The sequence below is a fragment of the Gigantopelta aegis genome, chromosome 9, assembly GCF_016097555.1.
Source record: "Gigantopelta aegis isolate Gae_Host chromosome 9, Gae_host_genome, whole genome shotgun sequence".
NCBI lineage: Eukaryota > Metazoa > Mollusca > Gastropoda > Neomphalida > Peltospiridae > Gigantopelta > Gigantopelta aegis.
This window is the reverse complement of record NC_054707.1, coordinates 56,663,781-56,690,404: the sequence shown is the minus strand read 5'-3', so window position 1 is coordinate 56,690,404 and position 26,624 is coordinate 56,663,781. Positions and strand designations below refer to the sequence as shown.

The window sequence follows — 26,624 nt, the reverse complement described above, 5'->3', positions numbered from 1 at the left end:
TGTTCATTGCTGGTTGTTTCATTCCGTCTTCAAACAAGAAGAACTGTCCTTTGCAAACGATCCAGTATATAAATTGTTAGTGCCTGACAGTCATTCAGTTTACACTGAATATTTGACTTTAAGCTGTTATGGTTTGCGCTTGGTTCCAGGGTGGTGTTCACACCAGAATCTGGCCGTTAATTTGTACCAGTTGTTGATAGCTGTCACAGAGTAGCTTCCACTGACCTTATCCGTCATTTACAGTCACTTTGTGAAATGAACAGTCAGCCCAATTACACCATTATCATGTGCGACATGTGGAAAAAAGTGTGTATACAAATTGTGCACTTACATGTGCGTGTGTGTGTTAGGGGTGACTATTGCGGTTAGTTTTATGATTGCAATAGTATTCTTAATAGTTAAAATACTATTGTGATAGTATTGCAATAATATTGTGGATTCTTAAATTGCTTGATAATTGTAATATGAATAGATATTTCGCAAAACTATTTTCCTCAATCTTCCAATATGTTTGTATGTGTGTGTATGTGTTTGTCTGTGTGCATGCGTATGTATATATGTTTGTGTTTGTATGTATGTTTGTGTTTGTATTTGCCAATTTGTGATAATGTTACTAGGTAGTGAGATCATGCATTGGTCATAGACCATATTTCACTATGCATACTATCGAAATTGTCGATAGTTGAGCAAACAATTGCAGTTGTTATCGATAGTTCAACAATTAACTATTGATGCACTGACTATATCGCAACATATCGATAGTTTGATGTATTGTTACATCACGTGTGTGTGTGTGTGTGTGTGATTTAATGGTGATGTTATTGCGTGTTACTATTCAGTGAATTATAAGAATCCATCATACATGTATATGCATGCCATGTGGGATAGAGAAAGTTCATCCAAGGTGGTAAATATTTCACCCTTGGACGAGGCAGCTAACAAGTCCCAGAGTGAAAGTTTCACCACAGAGGGTACACTTCTATTCCAACTGGCTCTGTATGATAGATTCTTTTTTTCTCATCCATTCAGTATATAAACAGACAAACATGGCCGAAAAGGTAACATTTTTATTTGACCATTTTATCATGCAAATACATTACACTGTCATATTTGTTATGTTTGTTTCATATGTTAAATAAAGTTTAACACTTCAAATTAACAATCTGAAACAGTTATCTCAATCAGAACCTCTCATTAATATGATGTCATGTATTTCCAATGACACATATACTGTCACAAGGTTGTTCATTAGATTGAACGGTATCAAAATATAGGAATACATTTGTTAGACTAGTCAAGTTCCAACTTACATGTACTAGGACTCGATCTCTATAATACATGTACTTACACATCATAACAGTAATATATTTATGCAATTTAAATGCCATATAAAAGACACCTTGATGGCAGCAACAGTAGGTTTCCTCTCTTACTATGTAGACAAAGTGTATGTGTGAAAGTCTTGTAGTAGAACCTGGAAGTAGTAGAACACTGCTGTTTTGTCTGCCTATGAAGTGTCTGCTGTAGAGAGATTAAGCTTCATTAAATAGTACGATAAAAACATTTAGTGTGAAGTTCAGTAAGTAGACTACATGTAGTGGTTGTGGTAGTTCACTAGTTGCTAGTGGTAATAGTGGTAGTAGTAGTAGTAGTTGAAAAAAATGAGTATTACATACGCCCCCACTCTATGTAGTGCTACATAATGTTTGGACCTAAACCCACCCACACCCTCAATTATTACATAATATTTGAATGACCCCCAAATTAGAACAGTGTGTGCCATTTTCAGCTGGCCAGTTAAAATGAGCGATTTTCAACCAGTTGATATTTTTGTAAAAGCTTTTGAGAATTTATGTTCATTGTAAATTAAACACTTCTCCCTGGTCTAGTCTGCATCCACTGTAAATGTTCTGTCACCGACCATGTAGTTAAATGTGCTATAGCTAGGATTTTGCCTGGAAATTATTTTACAAAACAAAAATCTATGGTGTGACATTCAAAACTGTGAATTTTGTTTAGTCACAACCAAGTACAGTCAATTCACTTGTCACGTAGTTGTGGACTTGATGAAAAGATAAATGTTATGCAAACATCACTTGTTGGCAAGATAGTATCAGTCTGTGTTGTGAAAGTGCGTAGTTTGTTAAACATTTTGAGGACTCTTTACTGAATGACACAAATCTTTTGTTTTCATGTGTATGTCTTTTATTATATTGGCCTTTGTATAACAAGGAAGTGTATCTTTCGTACCACAGTATTTTCACTACCCCCATTTTCTTACACACCCGTTGGTGAGAACATTATTATTAAAATTTGTTTAACACATTCTGTTATTTAGCACATATACATGTACATATATAACAATTTAAAGACATACGACTAGCTGCTCCTAGGTGAAGACCAGGTCACCATCCAATGCCATACAATTCAATGAAAACAAAGCACAGTTGCAATTAATAACTCTGTGACATATAAGTTGACCTGAACTTAACTTGTCTGTGATGCACAAGTTAACTATAAACAATAGGGCTGTAAATAGGTGTTTAAATTTATTTTAAAACTGGTTTTTGAGGTTATGTTAGTTACTAAGAAATAGAATACTACATTCATATCCATTAGATACCATTTATTTTACAACTTGTTTAAAAAAATGTTTCCAACTCACTTTTGCCCATTAGATATATTTTAAAACCACTTATTGTAAGATAAATGTTATCAGTGTTTCTGCCAGAAAGAAAATTTTGGGTATGGCACTGTGGATTTAATACCACTACAGTCAACAGGAGGTATGGTGGGGGGGTGGGGGGGGGGGGCCTCCCCCAGATGGAAAATGGGTTAAGTTTAGGGTTAGGGTTACGAAAATCATACAGTAAAAGTAATTAATTTTGTCAAATGTTTTAACTTAAAAAAATTAAAAAATCTGCAAAACAATTTGGGTATAGCGCCATACCTGTTATACCCTGGTTATCTAACAGCTAATTTGTGTAGTATTCTCAATTTTGCAGGGCACACTGCCCATCATTTTTTGCCACCACTATATTGTATTTTACTTCCCTAAATTGTTTTCCCTTAGCACTTTTGTTTTTCTCTCAGCCTAGCTGTTGGCAATTTGTAGATTACTGATGCATCATACTAAAAAAGTTTCCATACAACTTGATTACTCAAAACATTAAATAGTACATTTCACAACTGGTTGTAAATATATATACATGTGTGTATATGTATTTTACTAGTAGTATTGTCAATAGTTAGTATTGTCGGTGCTACAACAAGCCTACAGAATACACGGCTCTGGATTAATGCCAAAGTATTGTTTTAAAACAAACAAAACTTTGGTCTGCAGGAATGATTTCTCAATTAGTCAGGGGGAGGTAGGCACAAGCTTTAGTGTGGGGCACAGTATAGTGTAGTGGCACACACTAGATATTTGGGGGCGGGACGTAGCCCAGTGGTAAAGCACTCACTCAATGCGCAGTTGGTCTGGGATCAATCCCCGTCGGTGGGCTCATTTTGAGCAGTTCCAGAAATAATTGGGGCCCATTGGGCTATTTCTCATTCCAGCCAATGCACCATGACTGGTATATCAAAGGCAGTGGTATGGTTTGGGATGGTGCATATAAAAGATCCCTTGCTGCTAATCGAAAAGAGTAGCCCATGACGTGGAGACAGCAGGTTTCCTCTCTCAATATCTGTGTGGTCCTTAACCATATGTCTGATGCCATATAACTGTAAATACAATGTATTGAGTGTGTCGTTAAATAAAACATTTCTTTCTTTCTTTTTCTTTCACTATATATTTATCTTCTATATAGACATGTATATAGCTGTCACGGGGATTCTATAATTCCCGTAACCGAATAAAACACGATTATCAAAATGTCCCTCCTACTTGTATATCTATTAGATCTCTCTGTAACAGGCTGTTAAACCCTAGTATGGCTCGTCTCTAGGTATGATCAGAGATACGATCTTATATAAGTATATATTATTATAGCACGTTAGTTCTCTAGAAACACAACAAAAACACAATACACTTTGGAATCTGTATTAATCTACGCTGACAAATGTACAGCCGTAGTAGTAAATTAATAACAGCAATAATAACAACCCAGAACTGATCACTTAATTAGTTAATCTCTAGGTGTCTAGTTACACAATATGCAAATCACTTCACCATTACACCACACCCACACGTGTGATAATTGAGAACGCTTACAGGAGAAGTTAATTAATAAAGGAATTACAACACCATTCCTAACCGGTTAATTTTTAATTAACCCGTACTACTCGTTCAGTAACGTGTGATAATTTAGGAACGCTTCTTGGGGAACTTAATTAATAAAGGAATTACAGCTCTATTCCTAACGGGTTAATTTTTAATTTTTAATTAACCCTAACTACTCATTCAGTAACCTTGTAACACAGAATTAATACTTATCACAATAAAGACAATAACCTACAGTTTACCCAGGTCGTCTAGGATGACTGGCTAAGCTTTATATTACCAAATACTCGTATAATGTTAGAACAAAAAGTCTACGATTTACTTCGTCAGATGACCGAAGACACTGTCTAAGGAATATTGGTATAATACAGTATTAAAATATTTAAGGTCACATCAATCACATCAAGGTTATACACAGAGCAGAAATTATATTTACCAAAGTCCAAACGGACTAACGTTCCCAGGAAGCTTCCTAATTTATTCTCCTAGATATCTCTAAATCCTAGCTATTTATTCCAAAATCAGAATTGGCCTGGGGGAACAAGGCGGTACCTCACGTATCATCTCATATTCTACCTCGGTATATTCTCTCTGATCGTCCGTCTGGCTGTCGCCAGTAGTCGCCATCACGGTTGTAAAAACCGCACTTGCAGAGGTATTACGTAACTACTCGCCACATGGCCTCCGCAGCTGGACTAAGTGCATATTGGAATGTCCGATCGAGGACGGTCGCGCAGAAGTCTTACGTAACAAGTTGCCCATCTGGGCTATGGGCAATAAACTGCACACGGTCCTCTAACACAATTAAAATCGCCACAGGCGAAACAAATTTAAGAGCATGTACCGTGACAATAGCGTAGGACAAAAAGATAAATTTTTATCTTCAGTGGGGTGAGTGTTGGTGGTAGATGTGCCTTTATGGGTCTGAGACTCTAGATAAAACTGTTCTTTAACAAATCAACATTTTGGACATATGTTGTGTTATGAGGGGTCAAAAAAGAATATGTTTTTAACATTTGTGAAAATGTTCGTAACAGTGTTTGAAATAAGCTTCTGTCCCGGGTCAAGTCTTTGGCTATCCAGAGACCGGACCCGGTATGGACATGCCTGAAACCCTAGTGGTACATGTACATGTGTATATAGGGGCATGGTGAAATAGTTCATATTCATACTCGACTTGGACAAACAAATTTTACCTCAATGGTTGTCCTATGGACAAGTAAACAATTTCTATGTAGTTTTATTTTAAGAAGTAAAAAACATTATCCTTGCACTCGTATGAAACAAGTGAAAATATTGGCAGACAAGTAGATTTCTAGATGTACTTGTCCGGTTGACTAGTGAACAATTTTTCTTATTTCTATCACTGGGTACTTGTGAATAGCCTATTGAAATAGAATGAAACTAAATGTGTTTAGCACATGCTATATGCTTGATTGGGAACACTGCAACAGTCTGCAGGCATAATATAGGTCACACTTTATGTTATGTGTTTACACATTGTAATATAATTACAACATGTTTCTTTATTCTGCAATTAGTACACCAACACCTTATAATATCCAGAGACTTGCATTTGGATTCAGATGTACTCCATTAAACTACAAACAACAAAAAGTTGCTTAGTGTTATAAACAGTTACCAGCATCATCCTTTTGCTGTGCTCTCTCGTGCTAATTGCAGCACAAATAAATAACTGTTTGCAAATTAAATTGGACATGGATGGGTTTACACATATGGTTTGTATTCAATGCTAGGAGAAGACCCCAAAATACATATGCATTTATAGAGCAATGGAACATTAAGTATGTACATTTCATATACTGGTAAATACAAATGTATATGACTAAATAACATGTAGGTATGTACATGTTTGATACAGAATTTCATACACATGTTATTCTACAAATATATATTAACTGAATATTAGGTATGTGTAATGACAAGTAATTGATCAAATATGGCTGCACATTGCATTAGGCAAACCGAGTTAAAAAGATACAAGGTATGTGATCTATCTGACCCGTATATGTCAAGAATGAGCTAATGTTTGTAATCATCATTTTTACACTGCGTTGTTTGTACACACCCGTCTGTACAGACTCAGTAACTCGTTACCACCTGTCAGGTATGCACCGCATAATAACATCACTCACGAGGTGTAACGTCTCAATCTCAATTAGCTGACATCTTTCTAATTACCACTGTTAATTGGTTGGTGGTTACTGAAGCCTGATGACATTAGTGGTTGGTGTGTCCTCGGAGTCCTGGTGTTGGCTCGCCAGGTGTCCCAGCGTGACTGTGTTGAGTCGCCAAGTTGAGTCGCTGCGTCATACTGATCACAGGTTATAGGTTGAGGACTGCAGTGTCTAGCCAGCACATCACTTGTATAACAGTAGCAGAGCTCCCAGTGCCACCTGCTATGACAGCGAAACACAGGCTCAGCAGTTTTAACATCTGCATGCACATGTACATCACACAGTCTTGTCACTAGCTGCTTTATTTGCTCTCTAATCGGCCAGTGGCGAGTGGGAGAAGTGTGCATTTTAAAAGTTAAATATTTCAAGAGTCTGTTGTCCGATGAGACACAGGGCTCTAGTATACGATGGTACAGAGTGAGGATCTTAATAGTGACACTATGAAAGACATTCAGGTGGCCTCTAGTTTCTCCTCTTTTAAAGGATTCAAGAAGATACATGTATGTACATTCTGTGTAACTTGGTAATTCTTTACTTACTGCTGCTGCAGAGACCTTATAGTACAGCCTATACTGGCAAAATTAACTAAGTAATTTTGGTGGGTTTTCGTGATTTTTGTTTATTTTGGATTGACAGCATTTTGAATTTGGATTGAGATAATTAAGGGTCTAGCTACCACTGAGATTCCTACAAAAGGTTTTGTTTTTGTTTTTGTTTTTTAAACTATGAATCTGGGGTCCATCTTAGAACACTGGTACCCCCAATCGGCTACCCCAAATGGTAATACTAAGGTTACATAATATATGAAAGAGTACACTTTTATTATATATAATTATGTAAATGGTTTTGGTGTTTAGGAATACCTATGCCACACAACAGTTTATAGGCATAACCATGCACAGAAATACAAATATGTTAAGAGATTGAAATCTTTAAACTTAATGCTAATTGCTGTCATGATTCCGGCCAGATATGTATGTACTTAATATGTGGCCACTTGACATAGAAAATCTAATCTTAATAGCAAATGGATGGTGCTGTAATTATGATTAGATATTATTATTATCACTAACACTGACATACCTATCTTTTGTACTTCAACTCAAGTCTTTGCCAGAAAATGTGAGTGAGTGATCACTTAATTCCATTGCCTTCCACACTTGCCTGGACAGTTTTAGGAGAGTGGCAAATTGATCACTTGAATTAATATTCATAATTTACATTTTATATGAAACATGATATTACTTGCCTAGTATCATTTCAGGAGAGATGTTCAGCTCAGATTAATTTCCATCATGGCAAAGACTGCGATTGATTATATATTATTATTGTGTTTTAAATAAAAAAAATATACTTTTTTTTAATATACATTTTTGTATAAACAACTTTTGTCCATGTATAACTACACTGGAAACCATTCATTGCAGCTGGACCAAAAACAAACATCTGGTGAATACAAACTGCAGTCAGAACAAAACTTGAAGATATATGTAATAACTATGTTTTTTGTTCTTTTATGCATACAAAGACTATAATAGCCGAGGAGGGTGAACTCAATCTACAGGTGGGAGTTTTCTTTGTCCTTCATTTCTTTTTCTTCACCACTATATTTCAATTGTCACTCTTTACCTGTTACATCCAGTATGCCATTTTATAAAACAGTTTGTGTTGTTTGAAAACATTCCTTTGTGTCGCCTCCACATATTGTGAATTTTTGTGTGATGCACATCCCCAAGTGAATTAAATGTTTTAGTGTAGCTATATTGTATCATGGATGTATGTTGTTTTAATGTTGTCACCATCAGCTATGCATGAGTAAAAATTAATAAATAATATCTTGTTGGCTTGGTATGGGTTATGAGAAATTTTTGGGTGTTCTTCCATCAAAAAACTGTTTAATAAGCATGCCTGTTGTGGGCACAACCTTTAACTTTGCCAGAGAGTTCTGCCCATGACAGGCCTTATTGGCTTGGGAGACTACACCTACATGTAAAAAGGTCCCCCTCTTCTTCCCCTTCACCCCCTTCTCCTTTACTGGTTGTAACCAAGTGACTGACAGATATACAACATTATCATTTGTAGCACATCCTGAGAAGACGAGCCGTAGCTTTATAACGAAACAAAAATACTGTCTTTATCATTATGGATCTACCAACCCTAAAAATTGTAAAATTAAGTGGAAACAACCCCCCCCCCCCCCCCCCCCCCCCCAACATTAGAAAACATCCACTTACCTGCATGGTGGACTATACTCGTAGTTTCATTTAAACTGTACTTGTCTTCAAGGATTTTCATTCACCAAGAGCAGGGGGCAAGCATTAGTTTTTACCCCTGCTATGTAGTCTAAATGTGTTGTTTATTTTATTGTTTAATTAAATATTTAATAATAAACTAGGTTTCTACATATATTATTCAACATGTATTGTTCCAGTTAACAATAATACCAATCATCATGTGTACATACAATAACATGAATACAATGTGATAGTAATCAACATTATACAACATCATGTATTGATTACATACATGCATGTATATAGTGGTAGTGCATTGTTTTAATTAACAGTTATATAATTTACAAATGGATTGTTTTAATTAATAATGTTATACTGTTGTTATTATATACATGTACCTTATTTTAATTAAACAGTATGCTAGCAGTACACTATATGAGGAAATATTATGAATACTGTAATTGGTCACCAGCATTCATGCACAGTACAAATAACAGTTTATCATCTACATGTGTATAATTACACAGGTATACATAATTTTATTCAAAACCAGACTGGGCACTTAATGCTTCATAAGTTGTCACTGATCTGTGACATGTAATTGTGATACCGGTATTAATTCTTCCATCATAAACACTATCATATCACCATAAAAACAGAATTGTGATATGTATAATTGTGATTCAGGTAATCTTCCATCTTTAGCACTGCTATATATGTACATTGTAATATCACATCACCACAAATACTGAATTGTGATATGTATACAGAGATTAATACATGAGTGGCTGTTAGATACCATTTATCAGACAAGTTGTTTTAAAATGTATCTAATGAGGGAAAGCGAGTTTAATATAAATTTTTAAACAACGAGTTGTGAGATAAATGGTGTCTATTGGACACGAATGTATTATTCTATTACTTACATATGCTCAAAAACCAGGTAAGCAAATTTTAACATCTTTTTTTACTAAAAGTTATTTTTAGCCGTTGCACATCCCAGACACATGATTGTCAGGTTAACTATAAGTCACAGTGTAATCTATTTCCACTGTGTTGTTTTTCATTGGATGCATGGCACTATAGTGACCTGGTCATCACCTAGGAGCAGCCAGTCGTATATCTTGAAATTGTTAACACAGGTATGTGTGTAAACAACCCATGTGTTACCAAAAATAATGCATGATGTTCTCACCAATGGGTATGTAAAAAAATTGTGATACACTATTCTTCCATCTTTAGCAGTACATGTATAAGTAAGACATCACCACAAATACCGAATTATCACATACATAATTGTGATTGGAATTCTTCCATCCTCTGCCCTATCACATCACCACAAATATACTGATTTGTGAGATAAAAATGTGATATAGGTATTCTAAGCCAGAGTCTGGCACTTCAGATTCATCATAGTTCCATTATGTAATCTAGTGGGAAGACATTTTACAATTCAGAGGCGTTATTAGAACTAAATTGAATAGTTATATATATGGCAACACTGAATGGCAATACACAGCCTATTGAATTAGCGGCATCACGCTTCGTAGACATTACGATGACAACAAACATTATAATAACATGTCATTTTATAAACTCTGTGTGCTTTTTTAACAATATAAATATCCCACAAGTCTTACTTCGGCAAAGGTTAAACAGTTGGGACAATTTGGCCTGTTACATTCTCGGAAACCAAAAGTAGTCGACATTTTCCGAATGAGAATGAGTTACTTCCCTTATGTTATTTTGGCAAAACGGGATCAATTTTTTTGTTATGCTTACAAAAATGTCATTTAAAAGGAGAAATTGTCTCCCACGCAGAGGTCAGGAGATTTGATCAAATACCGGGAGACTCCCGCGGAATCCGGGAGGGTTGACAGATTGGTATTCTTACATCCTCTGTGGTATTACATAACTTCAGATACTCAATTGTGACATGATTGTTTAATTGTGATAGGCTAGCTAAATGTGTCTTTGAATCAATATCAATTTCTTCGGTCAATAAAACATGATATTGTGATTGGAATTCTTCCATCCTCTGCCCCATCACATCACCACAAATATACTGATTTGTGACATATAAATGTGATATAGGTATTCTTACATCCTCTGTGGTATTACATAACTTCAGATACTCAATTGTGACATGATTGTTTAATTGTGAAAGGCTAGCTAAATGTGTCTTTGAATCAATATCAATTTCTTTGGTCCATAAAACATGATATTGCCCTCAATGATGGTCAGTAATTGATAATTATTTGTGAAATATGATATCTCATCGAGTGAAGTTTGCAATCATATCTTACAAGTCGAGCTTGCGCAATGAGTGTGATATTATTGCAAACTTCACGAGATGAGATATAAATCATATTTCACAAAAAACATGAAATTTTCTATTTATTATATAACTTTTGCCAATTTACATTTATTTTTAAAGTGCCAGTGAAGATAACACTTTCTACAGTGACGGTAACACATTTTAGAGTGAAATTTTCACTCTAAAATGTGTTATCATCACTGAGTGACTGATAGCACTTTTACTTCACTGATATTTTAAGATATTTCACTAAATGTTATATAATAAATAATACAAACTGCTTGCAATAGCATAAAATATACTGAAATAATCTATAAATGTATTTATTGGTGGCTGTTCAATGTAGTGTATCCAATAATTATATAAAGGACTTTAAAATTTAAAAAAAAAATGTTTCCACCTTTTTTGTTACAAGTGGGGTTGAGCGGACTAGCTATACCAAGAGCCATTAGAGGTCAAAGGTTATCCAATTAACAAGGATGTTATTGTTTTGTCTAAACGTGCTAACTCAAGCTGTCGAATGCTTCAATGGTGTCATCTTTTGTTAATTTTTAGAACACAGTACTGAATACTCATACTTTTTATACATATATGGGAGTTAAAATTCATAACTTTTATTCCTTTTTTTTTTTTATATAGATATTATTTATTCCGTTGTGTAAGATATGTACAATTTTTTTTTCTTCTGTTTTTTCTCTCTCCCCCCCCCCCTCCAAGGGAAGAATCCTATGTCCACTTTTGATGTCTAGCTGCAGTTCCTAGCTCATTCTGTATAAGGATTAAGCATTAATAGGAAACACCTCACAAGCTACATGTATGTATACTGACACACAATGAAAACGCAAAACAGATATTTTTCAATATTTTGTTGTGATCAATGAAAAATATATTTATTGGACTAAAAATAACAATTTATGAGAGGAAGCCATTGATTAGTACTTTTGTCTGGGTTTTAATCCTGGTTTTGTTCTTGTTACACATACAATAGCAGAAACACACAAAATGGTGTGAAATGCGTTCACTACATGCTCAGTCATGCTGCATGCAATGCACGTGAAATGCCAGTATGTGGACACATAAAAGTCACATAATGGTGTCATATTCCTCGTCACATTAAGAATGCCATGACTCGGAGAAGAACAAAGGGAGTGTGCGTTGGGCATGGTTCAAGGGGGGACTTCACAAAGCCAAGTTGCTAGGACCGTCAGAGTCCATCAACTATTGGATGATTTGTTGAACGTCATCAACAGACCGGGAGTGTTCGTGATCGACCTCGACCTAGTCAACATCCCGTTACGACCCCACACCAAGATCGACAGATTCGACGACACCACCTATAGGACATCATGAAAGGCATATCCATCCGATGACGGTCATCCGTCGACTCAGAACAGCTGGACTCGGATGCAGATGCCCGTACAATGATAACATCATGACACCACGAAATCGTGCTGCGTGACTACAGTTTACTCTCCAGAATGGTAATCATCCACCAGCCTTTTACCGGAGCATTGTTTTCTCAGATGAGTCCCGTTTCTCTGCCTCCTTTGCCAATGGAAGAGCACGTATGTACAGGAGACTCCATGAACGGTACGCTGACGGATGTGTGAGGGAACGTGATCGGTTTGGCGGCGGTTGTCTGATGGTATGGGGGGCAATCATCTGTGATTTCAGGAGTGATATCATCATTGTCCACGATGCCTTTACAGCCCAGTGTTATGTTGACGTTATTCTAAGACCAGTTCTCCAGCCACTTGTGCGCCGTCACCGAAGACCAGGAGGTCCCCTTCTGTTTCAACAAGCCAATGCCCGTCCACATACTGCAAGAATTACCCAGGCATTGCTGCAACAAGCCGGTATCACCATTATGAACTGGCCCGCCGTTTCAACGGATTTGAACCCAATTGAACACATTTGGGATGAGTTAGGACGTCGTGTACGTCACCGCCAGCCACCACCGCGTAACGTCGCTGAGCTTGCACAGGCATTGCAGGAGGAGTGGAGGAACATTCCTGTGGCTTATTTGAGATGTTTGTGCCAATCCTTTCCTCATCGTCTTCACGCATGCTCAAGGACCAATGGTAGACACACCAGATAGTGACGTTGATATGGAGGGATGAACTTTTCGATTACGAATGCAACTCGATTACTGATGATAACTGGTCATGTTTCCATGTGAATGTATCTCATGAATACCAGTCATTAATGTCTTATTACATTATCCATCAATTCATTAATAGTTTGTCGTTATTTGCAATGAAAAGTTGTTTTTATGTTTTCATTGTGTGTCAGTATATATTTCGGTGACCTTGCATTAAAGTAGGTCACTAGGGCGAACTAATAACTAGTTATACACCTTACTTTTTGTCAGTTAATTATTATACTCTTATATTATGGCAAATTTGGTCAATAAATAATCAATGCAGATTTGGTCAATAAATAAAAAGTAGTAATAACGAAAGGAAGGTAATGTGGAGTCCTAGTGAACAAGACATCATATTATCAAAAACGTGAAATACAATGGAATAACCTGTGATTTCCAAACCGACTCGTCGTGTATGTCAAGGTCACAATTAATAACACAATAAAATCAAAACCTATAATTCTTGTAGGCCACTGAAGGTTGTTGGTAAAACACACTTGCTTTGGTATAAATATTTCCTGATTGCATTAGCGCAAGTTTCTAAACTTTAAAATTCAATTATCTCAAAATACGAAAAGTGTGACATTATAGGTCCCGTAGACCCTTCATATTATACATATTGGTTTCACACCAGTTACTAGCTTCTCCTGTCTGCTTTAAAGTGATTTTGAAAATTTTAGTTCTATTTCCCAACAAAACCACCAAACAAAACAATAGAAAAAACCCCACCCAAAACAGCTAGAGCCCACAAACAATAAAAATGTTTTGTTTTTTTAAATCCCAACAAAACAAAACAAAACAAACATACAAACAAAAAACCAACTCAGAAGCCTTATGCACAAAACATGGTTGTGTGTATTTGAATAAGGATCACAGGTGAGTTTGTATACTACACATCATTACGTAACTAAAGGTTAAGAGTTTTGTTTATTGATTCCACTTTGACCGGCCTCGGTGGCGTCGTGGCAGGCCATCGGTCTACAGGCTGGTAGGTACTAGGTTCGGATCCCAGTCGAGGCATGGGATTTTTAATCCAGATACCGACTCCAAACCCTGAGTGAGTGCTCCGCAAGGCTCAATGGGTAGGTGTAAACCACTTGCACCGACCAGTGATCCATAACTGGTTCAACAAAGGCCATGGTTTGTGCTATCCTGCCTGTGGGAAGCGCAAATAAAAGATCCCTTGCTGCTAATCGGAAGAGTAGCCCATGTAGTGGCGACAGCGGGTTTCCTCTCAAAATCTGTGTGGTCCTTAACCATATGTCTGACGCCATATAACCGTAAATAAAATGTGTTGAGTGCGTCGTTAAATAAAACACTTCTTTCTTTGATTCCACTTTAGAGCACTATGTTGAATTAATCATTGGTTATTTGGTAGCACTATATTTTCCATTAGCCATACATGAGCAGCATGTGGTGTTTTATATCGGACAAGATGGCACAAAGGTATGTGAACTGCATAATGTAATTTAAAAATTACCTGTAATGTCACCCCCAACCCCACCCCCACCTCCAAAACTAATAACATTAATACATCAAATTGTTTTTTTATTTTATTTAGATGATTGAATGGCCCTCATGTGTCTGATACAAGCAAAAATTGTGGGAACAGTTTATGTGTATTTATTTTGCTATAATTATGATGTTGCATTCACAGTCTGACTGTCTAAATCTAAATTATCTTTTAATCATCTGCTGATTAGATTAATGCAAAAAAACTGAAATTTGAATTTAAAAAAAGAAGAAGACAAAGGATACTAGCTGTTCTTGCATATGTTTATTTTATTTTTTATTTTTAAAAATCAGTTTTGTTATGATTATCATAATAATAATAACTACAGATCATGTTTTCATTCATCAACAAAATCAACATGATTTAAATTGAAAATAAATTGGGATAAATATATACTGGTAATCATGGCATATATTATTAAATGACTCTGTTATAATGGCCCATCAAATATGAAAGTGTGATGCACATCCAGTAATATACATGGCTACATGTACATGCAGTGTATATTAAATAATCAATGAATATTGCATAAGGTGATCTTTGTCTAGATTAGTCACTTCTATGTAGATTATATTTCACAGTTTACATTTTCTGGTTCATGTTTATGATTCATTACTTATAAATCTACATTCAAAGCAAACTGTTTTGCCAAGCATTGGTGAGACATTGTAGCTATGTAATTATATTTAGATTGGAAGTTTAATATTTACTTTTCAATCTGTCAACATACCAGCTGTATCCACCAGCTTCATAAAGGATAAAAGTGGATCTCATCTGTCCCAGTATATTATATATTAGGTACCAGATCCATATACATGTAGTATATAATTATATACATATATGTACCAGATACATCCAGCAGCTGTAACTAATCAGGTTAGATACACTGTTTAATAGATGTGTGTGTGTGTGTGTGTGTATATATATGTGTTCATCTGTACATGTACAGTCATACATGCTCAAATAGACACCTCAGTTATACATGCAGCCATCTGTGTGTGTGCGTGGGCCTACTTTAATAACTGTACACTCAAATCAATGAATAACTGTACAGACTGATTTGTATAAGTTATAGCATTCACCTCTTGGAGAACATTTTTTAGTACTATGTTAGGTGGCTAGTAAAAGTGGTTTGTCTGTACTTGTAATATGTGTTTTAACAGTCATTATATTAACTGACTGCATTTTCTGAATGCCATACGCAAATTGTTTTTTTTGCAGAAACCTCTCAACATCAATGTATTTGGTACGGTTGGATTTTCGATTTGTGAAGGTTGCATGGTACATGTACGTACTGTATAAACATAATAATTAAAGTATTGCGTTTCTGTTTGCAGGCTACAGCCTTGTATGATTTCGATGGGGACAAAGTGAATGGCGAATTGTCCTTCCACTCAGGCGATGCCTTGTTTATACTGCGCCAGGTAGGTCATAGAGATTCACCACTTTAGGATAACATAGTTCTAACTGTCATATTGGTCTTTTCATATAATTGTGTTTGAATTTTCTCTCATCCACTGTACACTTAGAACTTTGTAATTCTGATAATACAATAGGGAGTGAATGCCAGACTCATTCACTCACTATAATGTAGTAAAATGATAGAACCATACATGTCTGAAACTCTTGATATACATATTTCAACTTTGACCAAATTGTCAGTTAGAACCCTGTTATTTTCAAGTCACATTGGTATAAACTGTTGAGTTGTATACACATGTATGTACAGGTAGATGTAGAAAAGCTTCCTTTTTTTTTCTTCCTTTTTTCCAGTTAGTGGCATGCAATATAAGATATTCTTTATAGCAGTGTCTGTTGATTAATCTCACAATGTGCAACAACTTTTTAAAATATAGTGTTTCAAAAATATCTTTTTCGTGGATAGTTTATTCATGTTTACAAGTATCCAAGTGGTTTGTTCTCTAATTGGAACCAGTAGTTGTGGCAAACTGATACGTTTCATGTTAATAGAGAAGTCTAGATTGCTTTACAAACACTGCAGTGAACATCAGATTTCCAGTGCTAAAAATAGTTTTTATCTGTCAGAACATGTTTATTGCAGCTTTTTTGTTTGCTGCACTTGTACTATTTAGATATGAGTTTGGCCATTTCCAGAAATTAATGAAGTTGAGACAATCAGAATAGTTTGTTACAGGCCACGGATCTGCAATTACCACAACCCAGTTGTGCAGTTGAGTGCTTGGATCTACATGTATTTGATATGATGTAAATTAATTCAAACTTCTTAAAATACTACAACTTCTCAATCCCATCAGCATAAATAATATTTTGACATTTCCATCTAATTTTCTTAAACTGGCAAAGTGTTCTGATTACGGAATAACAGAAGATTAATCACTGAATTGATCAATTTGTAAATAATGCATTGAACACCAAGTGTCATTCAAGCTTGCCGAAAATTTACCGAAATACATGGCATTGTATATGAAAACAATTAATTGTCTCTCTTGAAATTTTGCAAATAAATTAAATATTAAAAACCCTAAAAGTGGACATACATTGATAATGTAACATACTCGGGATGGGGTGGGGGTGGGGGGTGGGGGTGGGGGTGGGTGACGGACATGGGTATCTTGGAATACATTACAAAACTTTATGGGGGATTGAAGGGATGTTTGTCTCATTTTTATTTATAAAGTAAAATGCAGCCACACATGCTAGTTTGTTCTTTCACAGGTAATTGTTTTCATAGATTATAATTTATTACCAATACAAAGAAAAATCCAGTAATATTGGTAAAATTATAACAGAAAAAGTGGGGTTTAATAATTTTAGTGGAGTGGTCTTAGCATTACTTTTTGTTGTTGCTATTGAACGACCCCAAAAGCTAAAGAGTGTTATGATTTATCAAGTCTCTTGGTCAATATGAAACAGTATACCTGACTTTGTGAAGATTACCAATGCTTTCAGTGATATAAAGAGCAAATTCATTGATTTGTGAGTATACAATAAAGATTAAAACCAAGACTAATTTTGCAACTCGTTCACAACTTGTTTTGTTTTCTGCAACTCGATCTGTTAAGTAGTTTTAGGACCTTAGATTTCATTTTGGGACTCTCACAAAATGTTGAAAGCAATTGACTGCATTCACTACAGATAGTGAGCTAGATGGACATGCACATACACAATTGTGTAACCTTTGTCTGTAACCTTTAAAACGCAGTGATGACACATGCACAAATGCGACCTATGGATCATAGACATGGTGTGCACACTCCATTAAGTCATATTTGTCAATCTGCCAGGTATGCAAATGTAGAAAAATTATAGCAGTCAAAAGTGGTTAAAATTAATGTGGTCAAGGATACTATATTAATATATATATATATATATATTAGGCCTTTCCTCAGAACTATTGTTTTTCTACAAATTTACATCAAGATTTACTTCTGTGTAATTGTATTGTTTAATGTCCGCAACGATGTCTCTTGACACATCGGTGTCAGTTGACAGTAAATCAAATGTTAAAAAAGACTCCATATTCCAATTTAATGTTCATAAACATTGTATTTATTCTTAAAAAAAATTTTTTTTGACAAATACCAAAATAACTGCTTAAAAAGATATTGTTGATAACAAAGATAGCAAAATTAGACACTTGTGGCAATAGTTGCCTATGCCTTCTAAGTGTAGGCAAAAGGAAATAAAATTATAATAACTGAATTTAAAATAGTCCTAAAAAACCTGTTACAGTTAAACCTAGTGTTCAAGGTTATAAACAGTAAACAAGTACAAAGGTAACATAGTATGTGCATGTCTTGCAAAACATTTTAAACTAATCTGCATCTGTGGGTCGGGCAATATTCAAAACAGGTCAATGAATCTCCTGGTTGAAGATGTTAACTGGTGTTAACCTAGCGCAGCACATCTGAGTAAGAGGTGAGGTCCACTGGAAATACCATATGGCGTGCGACACGAGCTGTGCCACCTTGTTGTTTGGGAGCAGGCAACTTCCCTACAACATCTTCGAACAAAACATCTGATATGTCTTCTACATTTGGAAAAATAAATGTGAATGACTTTGGTTTCTCACGTCTCAAGAACTTCACTTGAAAGATTGCCTCATCAGTAGCTTCAATACAGTTTTGGACCTGCCCTATAAAGTTTTGAAAATTTTCCGGGGCACAGTGAATCACTTGTCAAAATGAGCCACTGTACCCCGATTCACTGTACCCCAAATGCACTTAATGCCCTCTTGTGGCATTGTTTTAAAAATGGCTGCCTGCAGCAGACAGAGCACATGGTTATTAACTGCATGAAACAGCCCTCTAATTACAAACAAGTGCTTGGTTACTTATTAGTGGATGATCTATACTAAATGACAAAAACAATAGAGCATGCAAATTTTACTTTAGGTAGTGAAAAACATACTTTACCTTGTAATTGTTCTGCAGTGAAATCTGGTCTTGAATCATGCACTAATTCAGTTGGGGATTGCCTAGAGGTATAAACTGATGACATCATCTTGTTATTACAAAGTATCAATTAACCTAAAAATAGACAGATTCACTGTGCCCCTTGATCCACTGTATCCCGGTCTCCCCATCATGTTAAAATTAGCAAACATCATAAGGCATACGCTGTATTCTGGATAACACCGTTTCTCGTTACCGGTCACGAGATCGCTATTATGCTAATTAAATATTTGGTATTATTATGTTTGAAGTGTCGAATAGATTATGTAACCGTTTGTTCACATCAGAAGATAGAAAATGGCTCAGCCAAAATTTTAGCCACTTACAAATTTTATTAGCCATTTTTTGGTCAAAATAATTTTTAATTAGCCGATGGCTTAATTGGTTACCGACAGCGCGAGCCCTGAATGTTTTAAGTATGTGGTTTGGGAAGGGGGTGTTAGGATAGAAATTACTGATTGCCAACTTAACTGTACTATTAAAAAGTGCTTCACCTATTGTTTATTGAGTTAAATAGTACAGTTGATTCTGGCAGTGGGCATCTTCTTTGATCGGCCTTGAAGCTTGATTGCTCAGCACGGGAATCCTGTTATGCATAAGCGCCTTCCTGACGGATTAGCGGTCCCACTAGATGTGGTAAAATTACCAAACACCGATTGTGAGCAGACGACTGGTCCATTGTTTTTCATAATTTCATTATTTATTTGTATGTAGTTTTTTCATTAATACCCGGAAAGAATGTTTACGTCCATATTATTATATACGACCAAATATATATAAATTTAGAGAACTTATGAGCAGTAAAAGAATAAGCACACTAAAAAAATTAGCCAAATTCATGAATATAATTTTTCAAGTATTTAAACGCCGATAACAACAATACCCAACAACAACCAAAATTACCATACATTAACCAATTAATGAAACTAAAGGTCAACATACAACTATACTTGATATATTTTAAGGCGTATTACATTATTTTATGTCTTATTGTTATTTTATGAAAATTTAATTTTTATTATTATTATTATTTATTTATTTTATTAATACCAATAATTATAAAGTACACAGTTGTAACTGAAATTTTCTGAATAATTATATTTTACATTATACCTCTACTCTGTTACATTTCAGAATGCATCTATATGGTTAATACACATATCTCTATAATGTAATATCATGTATTTATATTATTAATACACATATCTTTATAATGTAATGTAATGTCATGTATTTGTATTTGTATTCATATATGTACCAAGCAATGTATTCCTATTATTTGTATCCTCCTGTTAACCATCTTGTCAAAATCAGAATATGTATGTTCCTCTTACGCCATTGCATAACGGCCTGAGTGTAATAAAGTTCTGTTCTGTTCTGTTCTGTTCTGTTCTGTTAAGTAGTTAGGAAGTGTTTTACCTGTCATAGTGATTAGGTGTGCTTGGTATACTGGTACACAAGTTGTTTGCAAGAGGTAGTCGACTGCCACGCTCGTACTTGTGATAATTGTTTTTCTAAAGTACTTCAAATCAAGCCGTAGTGGTAATTGATTTAAGGCGCTTCCACGCCGTCAAAGCGCTTACGTTACGGACCAAGGCGTGTCGGGCCGCTACGCCTAAAGGCTCTGGGGAAACCCCTATATATATATATATATATATATATATATATATATATATATATATATATATTTGTTGGCATGTAGAATGCACATAATATGATATAATATGTGATTTTGTTTAATAAATTTGTTATCTTGCAAGTTCATTTGTCAAACAAGAATATTATGTACACATGCATAGGGAATATTGTGTTTTGAAAAATTTGATTAGTAACACTGCACTAAATATACATAATACTTGCGATCTCTGTCAGTTGCAAAGCAAATTGTGACAACATACTGACAGAATTAATGTTCCCGGATGTGTATCATCAGTATGCGAATGCATATACTAATGGTACAAAAGGATTGTCTGATATTTATTTTACGTTCATTGGGGTATGAAAAAAAATATCATCTGCAAATTATGTGAATCTGCGAAGCTGTTTGCAGATGATTTTTTTGGTTTATATCCAGATGAATGTAAAAGAAATAACAGACAATGCTTATAAGTAAACTTGAATCATGCTTGCTAATAATAACACTAAAACTTCATGCTTTATTTTGAATTATTTTTGGTCCATAAACAACGCTCAATAAGACAACTTGCCCATATAAAATGACGTCATCAGATACGACGTTCCCTGATGACGTAATTTTTACATTCATCGAGAAATTAACAAAGTCCCATTGCTGCATCTGAACCAATAGGATGATGCTAGTTTGTAATGAATGTAATAGAAATTTAATTATTTATAAGTAAATTGAAGGACACACTGGTAATGAGCAATATCAAGTATGGGTTCATAGGGTTATATATCTTTCACTGCATGCATGAACATGTAGATGTAGCAGTCAGAATAAATTTTGCATTTGGTGTGAGGTGTACATGCACTACCGGGTAAGCATAAATTCCTTCTTCCCTTTATCAGTAAAATTATGGAATAATGAATCTCTTAACTGTAGGAAGTTTGTGTTATTAAACAGGTTCAATTATACAATAAATGTAACAGAAACTCTCCCTCCATATGTTTATTATGATAATAAAATCAACAGATACCGTACTATTAACTGAGAATGGATAACCGTAATCTGTAGTCATAAATGTATGCTGTATTTTTTTAAATAACTCATTACATGCTTGCATGTGGACATCCTAATAAAGATGCAGAATATTTCTTATGTCACTGTCCACAGTGTTCACTAATTCACCAGAAACATACATATAGAAATCTACTTGTACGCCAATATTTTACTTGTCTAAATAAATGGTAAACTTGCTTCATCCAAATGTCTTTTACTGCTCAAAATAAAACTGCAATGAACACGTGAAAATATAGACATTTAAAAAAATTCATCAATGACTTTATTGCAAACAGTAAACAATTAGCATGTGTCACAGTTTACCAGGATGTCTTATTTGTTGTAGGATATTGGAGTTAATTGTTGTAGGATATTGTTCACAGTTTACCAGGATGTGTTGTTTGTTGTAGGATATTACATGTAGTCACAGTTTACCAGGATGTGTTGTTTGTTGTAGGATATTACATGTAGTCACAGTTTACCAGGATGTGTTGTGTAGGATATTGGAAGGAAGGAAGGAAATGGTTTATTTAACGACGCACTCAACACATTTTATTTATGGTTATATGGCATCGGACATGGTTAAGGACCACACAGATATTGAGGGAGTAATCCCGCTTCATGTGCTACTCTTTTAGATTAGCAGCAAATTATATTTTATATGCACTATCCCATAGACAGGATAACAAATACCACAGCCTTTGATGTACCAGTCGTGGAGCACTGGTTGGAGCGAGAAATAGCCCAATGGACCCACTGAATGGGATCGATCCCAAACCGACCGCGCATCAAGCGAGTGCTTTACCACTGGGCTACATCCTGCCGCTGTAGGATATTTGAGTCACAGTTTACCAGGATGTGTTATTTGTTGTAGGATATTTGAGTCACAGTTTACCAGGATGTGTTGTTTGTTGTAGGATATTTGAGTCACACTTTATGAGGATGTGTTGTTTGTTCTAGGATATTTGACTTACAGTTTACCAGGATGTGCTCTTATTTTTAGGATATTGGAGTCACAGTTTACCAGGATGTGTTATTTGTTGTAGGATATTGGAGTCACAGTTTACCAGGATGTGTTATTTGTTGTAGGATATTGGAGTCACAGTTTACCAGGATGTGTTATTTGTTGTAGGATATTGGAGTCACGGTTTACCAGGATGTGTTATTTGTTGTAGGATATTGGAGTCACAGTTTACCAGGATGTGTTATTTGTTGTCAGATGTTTGAGTCACATTTTATGAGGATGTGTTGTTTGTTCTAAGGTATTAGACTTACAGTTTACCAGGATGTGTTGTTTGTTATAGGATATTGGAGTTGATCACACTTTATGAGGATGTGTTGTTTGTTGTAGAACATTGGAGTCACACTTTATGAGGATGTGTTGTTTGTTGTAGGATATTGGAGATGGCTGGTGGGAAGCTCGTAACCAGCAAGGACAACAGGGGCTGGTGCCGGAGTCATATGTTGAGGTAAGAAAAATTACTATTTTTTAATGCAAACATATATACAAACAGTGTAAGAACAGTTACCTTTTTTAGAGACAATTTCTGGAAATATGAGCATTTTTTGTATTAAAAATAATGCATAACTTGTGCACCAATACATTGTAACATAGTTCCAGATTTCAGATGATATCTCTGTTTCAAAATTAACTTGAACGTTTTTCCAGATCATCTCAATACCTGAACCACAGTTCCCTCCCCCTCCACCTCCTATTCCCGCCACCGTGCCATCGACTCGGCCGACATCCATCAAAGCCCTGAATGGATATACTCAACAGAACGGAGGGGATACTGGGAATCAGGTGACGACACAGCAGAGTTTTGATGACTGGGATGATGAGTGGGACGATGACGATGATGATCAGTCCAGTAACAGTACAACCGGAACAAACCAGGTGAGATAACGAGTCAGTAACAGTACAACCGGAACAAACCAAGTGAGATAACGAGTTAGTAACAGTATAATTGAAACAAACCAGGTGAGATAATGAGTTTGTAACTACAACCAGAACAAACCAGGTGAGATAACAAGTCGGTAACAGTACAACCGGAACAAACCAGGTGAGATTACAAGTCGGTAACAGTATAACCGAAACAAACCAGGTGAGATAACAAGTCGGTAACAGTACAACCGGAACAAACCAGGTGAGATACCGAGTCAGTAACAGTACAACCGGAACAAACCAGGTGAGATAACGAGTCGGTAACAGTACAACCGGAACAAACCAGGTGAGATTAATAGACTCCATCATATGTGGTCATGTGAGATAGAAAAAGTACACCTGAGGTGGTAGAAATTTCAACCTGAGACGAGGCTTGCTGAGTCCCATGGACAAAATTTTCACCACTAAGGGGGTACTTTTTCTATTCCACATTACCTGCATGGAGTCTTTTTCTTTCATTCATTCGATAAATAAACCATTGTTTTACACGAACAAATATGGCTGAACAAGTAACTTTTTTATTTGACCATTTTATCATAAATAAACTACACTGTCATATTTGCCATGTTTGTTTCATGTGCTAAATAAAAGTTAACACTACAGATTAACTAGATATCTTTTAAAATGTAGTTTTTAATGACAAAATATTAATTTAAAATCTTGTCTAATGACCTCATGTCACCATTTCACATTAATATGATGTCATATATTACCAACGACGTCATGTTAAACACAAGCGTGTGATATTCCATGTAAGATAGAAATTTCTTACATACATGTAGCTTTCTTTCATGGGATAGTTCTGTCCCATATACATGTACCTGAGGATGAGAGAAAAAGAGATAACAAGCTATTTGAGATAATTTATCAGTTTAAATAACAAGTCAAGTAAGATGTGAGCTTGGTGAGATGAACCAGGTGAGATAATGAACCATATGAGGTAATGGGGTATGACTAGACTGGAATAAAACTGGTGAAATATTTATTTATTTGTTTATACTTATTTTTGTGCTTATATCCAAGTAAGGTTAAAGCACGCTGTATTGGGTACACACCTCAGTTATCTGAACTGTCAGTGGTTATTGTTAGTGGTTAGTGAGAGAAAAGTTGGTGTAGTGGCCTTACACCTACCCATTGAGTCATTAAACTTGCTCTTGGAGGGAGTGGGTATTGGGATGCGAACCCAATACCTTTCAGCCATAAGTTTGATAACTTAATCTCTACACCACTGAGGCTGGTTGAAATATTGAACCATGTTAAATGGATTCATATGTCTTTAGCCTGGAATGAACCAGGTGAAATAATAAACCATGTGAGTTATAGGCCTCACAATGTGCTAGGGATCACACATAATGTTTATGCAGCGGACATGACAAGATTGGGGACCTCTCCGACCTGTCCTCTTCACAGATGAATCCAGGTATTGCCTAGACCTTACTGATAGGCTAGTGTGTGGAAAATGGTTGTGAACAATCCAACAATGCCTACATTGATGAACATACATGTATATGACGGTTATGCTAGCTGGTGGATCAGTATCACTTGGTCTGGGTAGGGATCATCTGGGCTGGTAAAATCAATTTCCATTTCATGCTCAGAGGAACGATGACAGGTGTCTGTTAAAGACATGAAATGCAGGTCCTGGTGTCGTCCTTTCTTCTTCGTGGATGACAATGCTCTTCCACATTGATGACAAGCTTTAACAGGTAACAAATGGCATGGCCAACTCACTCTTCAGAACATGCTATAGGTAGTCATTTCAGCCATAGATCCTGGTGATTACCACATGTCACAGCGTTTCTGCCAGAGGGTAAAATGGGTATGGTGCTATATCCAATTTTTTTTGCAGATTTAATTTTTTTAAGTTGACTTTTTGACAAAATTAATGACTCTTTATCATTACTGTATGATTTTCTTAACCCTAACCCTAAACCTAACCCATTTTCTTTCTGGGGGAGGCCCCCATACCCACTTTTAACTGCAGTTGCATTCAGCACACACATTGTAAATATTCAATTTCATAGCGCCATACCTAAAAATGTCTTTCTGGCAGTGTTTGACTGGAAAGGAAAGGACATTTTAAACATCACCTGTTTGGTTTCTAACATAAAGTTACTGCAACACTTTGTTTAAGTAATGAAAGAGTATTGTCTCTTGTTGTATTAGTCCTTTTCCCCTGTTTGTTTAAATATCAAAATTGCCCCAGTAATTGTTCTGTCCCAGGTTGGACTGCTGGCATCCGGTGGCCGAACCTGGGATAGACATGCTCGAAACCTTCGTGGTATAGGAGCATGTAAATACTTTATTGATTGATCTTGTTGTATTGGCTACTTCTATGAAATTTCAACAAGGAATCATTTACATACACTTGTTCAGATAGGACAGCACATATCACAGTCTCTGATATACCAGTCATGGGGTTCTGGTTAGGACAGTGAAATCTGATGGGTACACCAAGGGGCATTGATCCTGTGATCCAGCGCACCTCAGGTAAGATCTCTACCACTGAATTACATGCCCCCTCCCCACCATTTTGATTAATGACTGAAAAATGAACTTAGTGACATAAATCATCTGATGACCCAAGTGCAGGGGGACCTTATAGAAAGTGACCTTAACAAAATTATTAGTAAATTAAATACTGATTAGTGTAGCTGCATTAGCAAATAACTAAACTATGTATTAAGAAAAATGTATTTCAATACTATTAAAAATTAATTGTTTTTTTAGGACCTTCATGGATCTGGGACGTTTGGTTTGTCTGTACCGAGGAGAGAAGGAAAACAAATTTCTCCAACGTTGGAAATGTCCAAGTATGGCACAGTCAAAAGTAGTTTTAACAGGTGCGTTTAATATTTATATCTTAAATACAGATCTAAGGATACAAGCTGTGTAAATGTCAGATACAGCTGCGAGGAACTAATTTAAAAATT

At 35.7% G+C, this 26,624-nt stretch overlaps 1 protein-coding gene across 2 annotated transcripts in view; it reads left to right on the top strand.

Annotated features, from left to right (window-relative positions):
* Positions 1–26,624, top strand: part of LOC121381165 (sorting nexin lst-4-like) — an 82,989-nt gene that overhangs the window by 19,273 nt on the left and 37,092 nt on the right. For both annotated transcript variants that reach the window (XM_041510340.1, XM_041510339.1), the window contains exons 2-5: positions 15,968–16,054; positions 23,141–23,215; positions 23,416–23,643; positions 26,422–26,534. In XM_041510340.1, coding sequence (XP_041366274.1) covers positions 15,968–16,054; positions 23,141–23,215; positions 23,416–23,643; positions 26,422–26,534 — 503 coding nt within the window. The remainder of the gene's footprint in view (positions 1–15,967; positions 16,055–23,140; positions 23,216–23,415; positions 23,644–26,421; positions 26,535–26,624) is intronic.